The following is an 11,308-nucleotide window of genomic DNA, read 5'->3' as shown; positions in this document are numbered from 1 at the left end:
GGGAGAGAGAGAGAGAGAGAGAGAGAGAGAGAGAGAGAGAGTACTGAAAACAGAAGCAATTGAGAATATTAGATAAGGCTGTATAACTGATTTTATAACAATAAAATTATAGCCTAAAGTATTTTAAGTAGGCCTAGGAAATGTGTCTCTCTTCTGGCTGGACGAAAAGAGTGCTTCCCGAAATATTCCTTAAAAGCCTGACTTTGTAAAATAAATGTAACTCCGCAAATCTGCACCGTGCCCTGTTCTATGTTCTTTTTCATCCTCCTGTTGTATAAAGCGGGCATCTCTGAATGCCCAATCCTCGAAATAATGGTGGCCATAAATTATCCCATTGTATTTCACACTTGACTGCTCCAGACTTGTCTAGAGTCTTTGTCGGTGATCAAAGTGCCATCCTTTGAAATCCGTCTGTTGTCTAAAACTCGTTTTGTTGAAATAGGAGCGCACGCAAAGCTGCTTTGAATCGCGCTCCTCTGTATCCAAGTGAATATAAATTTCACATAAGATCTAGGCCTAGGCTTTTGCAGCGTTCAAATCATGTCGGAAACTCGGGACCTCCGAGTTAAAATCAATGTAATTTATTTGCGTAGAGCTTACTATAGGTTGATAATGAGATACTTCTCATTTGGGAAACTAGGGTATCATCTTTCTACAACGAGTATGACGCGTTCATGTGCTTGTCGGAACTAGGAACCTCCGAGTTAAAATTAACGTAAGTTATTTAAAATTAACGTAAGTTATTTAAAATTAACGTAAGTTATTTAAAATTAACGTAAGTTATTTGCTTAGAGCTTACTATTGGTTGATACTGATACTTCCCAAGTGCGAAACTCGGGATCATCTTTATACAACGAGTTGGCAAATCTTACATTTCCGAGTTCCGAACATGGTTTAAGCAAGTCGGATTTTTTCCGAGTATCCGACATGAGATGAACGAGACATTGAATAGGCAATCGACATTGGAACATGGATTTGTGCTGCGTCATGTCATGTCGGAATCTCGGGACCTCTGAGTTAAAATGAAAGTAAATTATTTGCGTGGAGCTTCCTATTAATTGATTCTGGTACCTTCCGTCTAGGTTAGCATGACGTGAATGCGGCTTTATATTGAAGAAGCCTTCATGCGAGCTACTTTAGGCGCCTTTGAGTGTTCAACATCAGGGGCAAAATCGAATATTGAGCGCATTACCCGCTCAATATTCGATTATCCGAATGAAAATGAGAGGTTTGGGCAACAGACATTCTGTGCCTCGTAGGCCTACCTGTGATCATTGATTCTGCGCACTGCTCCCGTGTGAGGCGCTAGCCGTACTTTCACAAGGTGGGTTGGCATTTCTCAGATGTCACTTCCTAAGAGTACTGGCGACGAAATTAAAATAGTATAGTTGTGAGCTATTATAGTGAACTAGTGAAAAAAGTCGGTCAAGTGCAACTCATAAAATGCATTATTCATTGCTTTAATTTAAACCAACCCTCTCTCCAATCTCTACGATGACTGAACGAGTGTTAAGGTTTGAGTACCATCTAGCGGTTGAAATGAGATCACGCAGACCCAAAAAGGATATTTTATGTTTTATTACAAGACAGAACTAATGTAGTTGTTGAGATACAGAATAACAACATAGACAAAAACATAACAAAATCGAAAGAAGTGCACAGAATGAAAATGACTTGAAGGTCCTAACGGTTCAATTAACAGCATCAGTTTTACAAATGGATTTGAAATAAATAAATATTAAATGACATTACAGATTGAATTTCATAATGTAAAAGGAACGTTCATTCTTATAAGGCACACCTCATATGATCAAATGTACCATGCAAACACCAATAAAATAGGCATTTCCCTATATACAAAAACAGTTTAGAATTTCCATCTTGATAAAAGGAAGCAGCAGCTCTCCTTTAAATGACATTATTTAAGAATCACAGAAAGATTTTCAACACTCAACTAACAGTATATTGACACAAACCAGTCTAATGTGATGAAGTTCAGTTACAGCAAATAAATAACTTTGCACAACAGGATACCCTGTCTACTAGCCAGGTGCCAGACCTGTTTGTGCTCTTGCAAATGCCATTAATATCATTGTCAAGCCATACAATGTTTGGCATGACAAAGAGTAACAAGAAGTTGGCATGACGGAACAGACAGACTGGCACTCAGGCTACCTGTCTGCATGTCTGACAACAAACTGATAATAATTCATGCCACTTACTGCAAAACTGTGCATTATTTAACAGAGGTACACATCTTATTGGTTTGACTCGACCATTAACCATAAACGTATGTTGTCCCTTGAGGCAAAGTTTCATTCTAAATATGAAATATCGCTTTAAAAAAAATGAAAGCTGAAAAAACTATTTGCTACGAGGCAGAGATGGACTTACAAACGTTGCTCCTTTAACATTTAGGTAATTTCTCACATTCAAAATGTCTGCATAGTCTCAGCTTTGATTTGCTTTCTGTAGATGAACAAAACAAAAAATATAAAACACACGGTCAATAACAGAATATCAAAATGCCAACAAATACAGAACATTAATAGTGTAAGTATTGCTTTGGCCTTCAACTCATCTCATAGGACAAAGATATGGGTGGTAATCAGCAGGCACAAACTGTTACTGTCAGAAGTTGTCCAACACCACAATGCTAATTTTCATAATCAGTTGCAAAATCTTTGCTGCATTGTGCCTTACCAAACACAACCCCCTGAAGTGTTGTGACAAACTTGGGGATTAGGCTAGCCACTTATTGGCCAATGAATAAGTTACAAGTGATGCCATAAAAGTATGCCTCAATCTAAATATTTTCACATCTGTACACATTTAGTGATTTAAAAATATGAGTTGTCAATCCTGTAATTTAAAATAGTTCTCATAGCCAAAACACTCACAAGTGTATATACAATAACACTTCAACATATGGTTATAAAATGTGCATTTTCAGTTCACGGAAGACTACAAATAAATAATTGCTGGTTTTCATTCCAAGACAGAGATGAGTTCTGCATGCTTGGTCTAACTCAATCTACCGTGATTCACTTGCATGAAATTGCTGGAAAAGCAATGGATAAGCTCATAGTACAGAGTTTTTACAAATCCGACAATGTACAATACTACTCAGCTCTTGCCAAACCATGCATGTGTGGGAGAGTGAGACAATGCATGCATGTATACATTTAAAAGGCCATTCATAATGTATAAACTTACTGAAGACCCCCCAAAATACTCTCATAGCCCATAACCCTTTATATATTAAGATGCTATAAATCAAATTAATCTGCTTGAGTGTCAGGGGAACATAAGTATAAGAAAACACTTAATGTCCATGCCATCAATGCAAATAAGCTTTTTTTTCTAGCTGGTGGAGTCTTGCATATCAGCACATGAACACTTCATTGCCAATTAGACAGCTGTAAAATGTTTTAAAAAAAGACTGGGTGCTGGCAAAAGGAACATAATATATACACAAACGCTGGTAACCGTAACACCGAAAATAAGCTTTAAATGTTGCAAACCAAATTAATCAGACCTGGATAGTGTGCCCTTCAAGGCCAAATATAATTCTGCCTCCTCATCCTATAAATAGTACAACTAATGCCTTTATAAAAACATTTTTTTTGGTTCTTTTTGGTTTTCTTAAAAAAAGATAAGAAAGTTCATGTATAAAAAACACATATCAAAGCAAAACAAAGAAAAATCATTTAGCCGTCTAAATGCAGTGAACTAATAAGGAATGGTTTTGGGGGTAGTCTGCCACTGGAGACAACTTGTGGTGCAATTGACACCCCAAGGGGGTGCTCAAGAGCCATCACCAGTCCTCTTTCAGGGCCTCTGGTAGCAGGAGAGGTGGGGGGTGAATGGTGGGAAGGGGAAGGTGCGTGTCCTGCATGGGAACCAACGTCTCCTGCTTCTTGGAGCTGCAGCAGGGCTTGAAGAGACGTGGGTCAATCATCACCTCACCAAAACGCCCTTTGTAGACAATCCCACAGCACACCTTTTGCCTACAGGGAAGAGGATGAAGTATCCATTCAATAGTTTGTCCTAAAAACTAAATTTCTTCAGAATTGTCCCAGATAAACTACAGTACTAAATTATAAACTTAGACTTTCCAGACAGACTTCAATTTCATATACTTCATTGACATACCTTTTCCAGTAAGAACGGTCCAGGAAGGAAAAGACAGAAGGAGTGGGGCGCCTCTGTTTGGACTCAATGTCTGAGCCGTCATCTGACTCGTAGCTGGGGGACTGGGATGGAGACATGCTTGAGGTCGTGCTGTGGGCATCAGAGTCTGAAAGGACAAACAGGACCATTTGTGGCATTCTCTCATGGTAAATGATTTACAGGCAACATCTGCATGTCTACCTGGATCTTCCAAGTAGGGCCTAATGACAAAAGTGAAACAAAGACGTATGCAGTAAAACTTAGTGGTTTAAAAATGTTGAAGGTGTATATATACTATCATTTTGTTGATTTAACAAGACAAGTGACCTACTTTGTCTTTTGAATTTGTGAAGCCTCTTCAGTTTGTTTTTCTTCTTCCCATCACTGCTCTTCATCTTCTTGGGTTTGGTTAGCTTGAAGCCAGGCCCAGCTCTTGCATCTACAACCTAATGTCATATAATACATGTCAATCACTCAACTTCCACACAGCATCAATTACATGAAAATTCACAGTGAATCCTCATTGAACTAAAATAACAAGATGATGCATACATGGTTCCAGTTCTTCTTAGAGCCATTTGGCAGTTTTTTCCATCTTTTTACTAACAGCACACAGGCATTGCAGATGTCTCCCACACGATCCTCTGACAACCTTGATAAATAATCAAGGAAATGAAAACACAAGCACAATAAACAATACACCTCAAGCAAATCAGTAAACATCATTACATAACAGACATAACATTAACTATAAAGCACAGCAAATTTAGCATCGCTGTTCTTCAGACAGCAAAAAAACAAGGTAAGCCATCCTAGAATCAGTCCTAGACTAGTTAATAATATCTTCCCAATTCAATCTGTTGACCATCACTTGTTTGACCTTTTATGGCATACAATCACTGGTGCAAACTCTGCATTAACATTAATTACAATATACAATACAGAAATAAAAGTGTGTAGTGTTTAATACTCCCTGAAAAGGAAGTATTTGATGACTGCAATGTTATGTCATTAACACTTAAAGCTTACCCAAAACATAGCCTGAAGGTTTCTTCGTATCTGCTGCTGTCAGTAAAGCGTGAACTGGAGGACTTGGTTTTGCAAATGCAACATCCTTCATGGCTGCGATATATTTTCGACTTGTGAAAACCAAACATGATGATCAATGGGAAACCTACAGAGAAAGAACAAATAGATTACCAAAGAATGCCATCCATTAAATGCAGAATAGTAATAGCACTGTAACGTTACTGCTGTAATGCTTTCCCCTGGTGGAAAGGGGCGGGTCACCACATTGTGTTATTTCCATTTAGAAGTCTTATTCTACAATTTCAGCGATCCATGATATAACTTCACTCCGAGACAAGCGTTCTCATATTTATTGACGATTGGCCTATTTTAACTACACAAAAAAGCAATACGGAGCAAATAAATAAATATAAACTTTTTTGTGCATTTAGATACACCTTTCATCAATCTTGCAAGCTACTATACAAATGAATGACAATCACTTAGCCACCGGTGATAGATCTGCTAGACGTCCCCGTTATTATGCATACACAATTAACGTTTAGGCTGCGACTCCCATCTCGCTTTTTTGTTTCCCGACAGGAGGAGACTATTTTTAAACAAAGCTCGCGGGACAGGAACCAAAGGATGAAATTGTTCGAATGGTTTTTAAGCACAGACTCACACAACTAAATCTAGCCAACCATTGCAAGCTAGCTATTCCATTTAGTAGATTACAATACACCAAGAGGTATATTGCCAAAACGATCATTGTTACTTGCAAGCAATCAAACAAAATAGAATGGCAGCATCTGGCAAACCCCGCTAGTAATGACGCCATCGCTGGCTAACTTGGCTACTACAAATACTCGACAAATTAGAACAGTGGGTCGCTGGTAATACATTAACTATGCTTTTCTTATTGTCCTTTTGATTAACTGTGTTTAAAACTGATATGTTCCCGTCGGGAAAGTGATTCTCAGTTACTTGGGGAATCCGAAACAAAAAGCGGGGAAGGAGAACTCCTTTCACTGAAGAAACAAAAAGCGGACGAAGTCATAAAAAACAAATGCGACATAAAAAAGTGATTTGAGCGACACTGGCTTGTTTTATAATTTCAAATGAAATAGTTGTAAGATTTAACACGCACAATACTTTATATCGTTTCCTTCCCTTTAAATTCAAACGTTGGCCCGCTGAGAGCGCCAAATAGCAATCTGACTATTGTTGTTAGCTAGCCTGCTAACGTTAGCTAGCTACCACGCCACGCTCCATATCCATGCTCTCCCATTGTTACAATGACCCCCTTGCAGATATAGTTCGCACGCAACAGACTAAAATTAAATGTAAGATATGTAAAACATTAGCATTTGCGTTAATTTCTAATTGCAAATTGCGTAAAGGGTAAATAACAGTGGACTTACCGAACAAAAACTTTGAATCTTCACCGTTGTCTTTTTACACACTGCGCATGCCTTACTACTACTGCTGCTGCATACAGCTGGGTATTAGAATGACATTAGCATACAAAAACATGAACATAAAGCGTTCCATCGTAGAAACACCATATTAGGAGTGTAACGTGTCCGTTTGAAAACAATTTCAACCAATTGGCGCACACTATGCATGGTATTTAACAATATGGGATTCTGGGAGTAGTAGTGTGTGGAAATGCTTTCCGTCTTATCCTATGTAATCAACACCTCATTAGACTCCATGTCCCAGCAAGCATCGTATCATCAACGTATGAATGGACAATAAAAAATAATTATTTGAAATGGCGCGAAGAGTTTGTTTACATTTTAAAACCAGCATTTGTTGTTGTTACAAGTGTTGATATCAGTGTTTGATTTCTCTGCTAGGTACAGTTCTGTTATTTTTGCTCTACAGTTCATATGGGGAATATATGGGAGCATTTACAATACCAATAACCATATAGCAATTTATAGTGTACCCATTCCAGTCAGTTATAATCCTTTAATAAAAATACAAAAAACATATCCATATTAATGCATTTCTGTAATTGTATTCTTTATTTATTTTTTTACACTGTACACATTTCCTCACTTAGTAAACACTACATTATACGGCTATGCCAATAAATGTACAACAGTATTGAAAAACAAAAATATATCTCCCAAGATGCTCATGTCGATTGTAAATGGAATAGTACAACCAACACAATTCAGACGTTGGCACAGGAAAGACATCCTTCACACCTACTTCTATCAAACTGCTGTTGTTATTCATCATCATATGCTGCACAGTAAATGGAGGAGGTCCAATGATTCTCATCTAGATCTTGGGTAGATTTTTTTGTGTGATGTGGATTAAATTGCATAGCAGAAACACCAACAGTTCAGAGGAGAATTGTTTGCTCTATTTTGAATCTGGCCTTTTATAGCAACCATATGTACCACTCATTATTAATTTAAGTGGCAATCAGCTCATACAATTTTCACTACTGAACAGACATGATGTTGTAAACCTGCCAGGAATGGGCAGAACAGGTGAGGAATAATGAGAAGTTGTTGGAAAGAAGGATGCACTGGTTAGAGGTATTTACACGAAGGCTGTCATTTTATAAATGACTCACTTTCTACCAAGCCATGGTTATGATGAGTACTGTACTGTTGAAGAGTTGTGTGTCAAGTGTGAAGCACTGACATGGCCGTATAGTGATACTTCTCCAACTGAATACATATTGTGCATCACTAGCATACGCTACATTATCTTATTCACAGGGGGAGCCAGGAGCCTCTTATTCCATATAAAATAGTTGCATACTACGGTACTTCCAGTGGGATTGATCCAAACTTACACATTGTCATATTGATTTAGATGGATCAGTTTTCCACCCTACACAAACATCTATACCATGTCATATTCATACTTATAAAGCATACTTCTGCATCATTTGCTTCAAGCTCTGCATTATGACAGTTAGAATTAGAACAGAGCAAGCAACTTGACAGACATATCAAAATAATACTGTTCTTCTCTGAAAATATATTAACAGTTTTTGTTCCTTGTTTTCCTTTTTAGAATATAGCCATTGTCAGCAGTTCACAATAACAATGAAAATATTTAGCTTTCAATAAAGTAGTATACAACAGGTGGGTTATCTTCTTCAACAAAGTGAAAGTCACGGATCGTAATAGAAAACATATTCTTAACGTCTAACAGCAACATTGTTGAGGATAAAAATAACAACACATTTTGAAAGGCTCATTGCACTTAATATATGGCAAATGTAACAGTAGCTTTAATATAAGCCAGAAATCGTCCCTTAATTGTTCAAGTCTCTTTCTGCATAAAAAGGTTCAATTGTTCTTTAGTGGTCCCTAACAGTCTTCCTTAGTCAGGTCCAATTGGTGTGAACGAAGGAGGGCCTAGATACCGATCCCTTTGACAAGTGAAGCTTCTAGGGTAATGTTGAACTCCTGCAAAGTCTGTAGCACTCTGATCAGAGAATTTACCAATGAGCGGTCCTTTATCAGTGCTGTGTCTTCGTACATTTGGACTGTGATTGGACAGTCTGCGAGGAGAGCGATCCAGTGGTGTAACAAATGGTCCCTAGGAAGAGCAGAGAGAAATAGGAAGTTTACCAGACTGACTTCAGGGAACTTTTTTAGTAAATTCTCATACCTGTTAAAAGACAGGATAGGAAGGGCTCAAGCTTGGTTATGACTGAGGTATTATTTACGTTGCATTTAGGCATGTCTGGTCTCGCTATGTGCTACTTAAAAAGATTTCTGACAAAGAACAAAGAGAAGGTATTTCATTGAAGTGGCAGGTGCATTTGAGCTATAGTACCAAGCCCTGTTCTGCCACAAAGGGTTGAGAGAGAGAAAGAGGAAGTCTGAGGTGTCATAACAGGTAGGATATATATTGTATGTTTTTAACTAGTGTGTGGAAGCTTAAGGTGGGATTATAAACTGGGTGGTTAGAGCCCTGAATGCTAATTGGTTGACAGCTGTATGACAAAACATTTATTTTTACTGCTCTAATTACGTTGACAACCAGTTTATAATAGCAATAAGGCACCTCGGGAGTTTATGGTATATGGCTAATATACCACGGCTAAGGGCTGTATCCCGAGTGGCTCAGCGGTCGAAGGCACTGCATCTCAGTGCAAGAGGTACAAGCAGTCCCTGGTTTGAATCCAGGCTGTATCACATCCGGCCGTGATTGGGAGTCACATAGGGTGGTGCACAATTGGCCCAGCATTGTCTGGGGTAGGCTGTCATTGTAAATAACAATTTGTTGTTAACTGACTTGCCTGGTTAAATAAATAAAATATCCAGGCACTCCGCTTTGCGTCGTGCAAAGAACAGCCCTTAGCTGTGATATATTGGCCATATACCACACCCCCTCGTGCTTTATTGCTTAACTATACAACCATAAAAAAATAATTGTATTTCTATGTATACAACCTCCACAAATACACACACACACTCATACAATGCCCAACAGGATAGGCAGACACAGTGTGAGGGAGAATAACTGAAGCAGGAGGCGGGGAGGGATCACCCTAGCACTACAAAAGAGGACAAAGCCGCCCACTCTGTTATCACAGTGATAAATGCTGTGCTGCTATTAGGGTTGCACATTTTGGGGAATATTCAGAGGTGGAAACTTTCTGTGGGAATTAACAGGAATATATGGGAATGAACTGAAATATATGCAAATTAATAATAATACCATTTAAATGGAGATGTTTTTTGCATTGGATATATTTACCATGTCATATGGAGACAGAAACATAAACCTTTTAGCTTATCATAAGTAGACATAATTGCAAATGATTAAATCCTTCCAATAGAAATAAAAAAACAATTTAGTTACGAATTTAACTTCAATTAAATGAGTTGACTCTTCACATGGGATGATTTTACTGAACAACAAAAGAAAGGGAATATTGAATGATCCCCAATGATCCATCTCATCTCCCAAAAACGTTTTCAACATACATCTGTAAAATTATAGTCTAGAAACTAACGCTTTGGTTATCTTCCTCTCAGGCTTCCATGTCTTCTCCCAGGACCTCCTCAATGTCCACTTCTTGAACATCAGACTCCGAGGTCTCATCTTCACTGTCACTTTTTTACCTTGTTGAGGATGGCTCGTTGTCAGGCTCAAAAAGCCAAAAATTTGCCCGGATGACACCCCAATTTTTCAGCCCTTGTATTGGTCAGTCTGTTGCGGGCTTCGGTGTGTGTGTTCCCAAACAAGGACCAGTTGCGCTCTGAGGCGGCTGACGTTGGTGGGATTTGGAGGATCATGGCGGCAACAGGGGAAAGAGCCTCAGATCCACAAAGTCCCTATCACCAGGTGGCTGATGAGATATGTTGGCACGACTGCCATATTGCATCTCCATCCCAAAGCCCTTGCTTGGAAGTGTACTTCGCCAGACTGCCAAGAACCTTGCCCTCATCCAGGCCAAGGTGGCGAGACACGGTAGTGTTGACACCATAAGACTTGTTGATCTCTGCACCAGACAGGATGCTCTTGCCAGGATACTTGGGGTCCAACATGTACGCTGTGGCGTGTATGGGCTTCAGGCAAAAGTCTTCACGCTTTCTGATGTATTTCAGAACTGCAGTTTCCTCTGCTTGGAGCAACAGTGAAATGGGCAGGGCAGTACGGATTTATTCTCTTACATCTGCAAGCAGAGTCTGAACATCAGACAGGATGGCATTGTCTCCCTCAATCCGTGCAATGGCTACAGCTATAGGTTTCAGGAGTTTCAGGTCGCTTACCACTCTCTCCCAAAATACATCATCCAGTAGGATCCTCTTGATGGGGCTGTCCATATGGGCAGACTGTGATATGGCCATTTCTTGAAGAGACTCTTTCCCCTCCAGGAGACTGTCAAGCATGATGACAACACCACCCCAAATGGTGTTGCTGGGCAGCTTCAATGTGGTGCTCTTACTCTTCTCACTTTGATTGGTGAGGTAGATTGCTGCTATAACTTGATGACCCTTCACATACCTAACCATTTCCTTGGCACTTCTCTGACTACGTTCCTCCATTCAGTCAAAAAAACTTCTGATTCCAGGAGGACCATGAGCTGTTGCTATTGATAAGGTGTCTGATTCATCATTTTCACCTCGAATAGAAG

The 11,308-nt window shown here is 39.1% G+C and overlaps 2 protein-coding genes across 2 annotated transcripts in view; both read right to left on the bottom strand.

The window, feature by feature from the left end:
- Window positions 1-1,563: 1,563 nt before the first annotated feature.
- Window positions 1,564-6,687, bottom strand: LOC120056677 (SIN3-HDAC complex-associated factor-like). Its single transcript, XM_039004887.1, has 6 exons — window positions 6,606-6,687; window positions 5,203-5,347; window positions 4,726-4,825; window positions 4,505-4,619; window positions 4,156-4,300; window positions 1,564-4,010 (listed from the first exon to the last, which is right to left on the bottom strand). The coding sequence occupies exons 2-6, from the start codon at window positions 5,328-5,330 to the stop codon at window positions 3,818-3,820; spliced, it is 681 nt and encodes a 226-aa protein (XP_038860815.1). The 5' UTR covers window positions 5,331-5,347; window positions 6,606-6,687; the 3' UTR covers window positions 1,564-3,817.
- Window positions 6,688-7,198: 511 nt separating this feature from the next.
- Window positions 7,199-11,308, bottom strand: part of LOC120048230 (DENN domain-containing protein 5A-like) — a 46,709-nt gene continuing 42,599 nt past the window's right edge. Inside the window, exon 23 of the mRNA XM_038994030.1 lies at window positions 7,199-8,757. Within this exon, the coding sequence (XP_038849958.1) occupies window positions 8,574-8,757 (184 nt within the window). The 3' untranslated portion in view covers window positions 7,199-8,573. The remainder of the gene's footprint in view (window positions 8,758-11,308) is intronic.

This window comes from Salvelinus namaycush, chromosome 1 (assembly GCF_016432855.1).
Source record: "Salvelinus namaycush isolate Seneca chromosome 1, SaNama_1.0, whole genome shotgun sequence".
NCBI lineage: Eukaryota > Metazoa > Chordata > Actinopteri > Salmoniformes > Salmonidae > Salvelinus > Salvelinus namaycush.
Note: the sequence above shows the minus strand (reverse complement) of the source record. Positions and strands in the feature narration are given on the sequence as shown.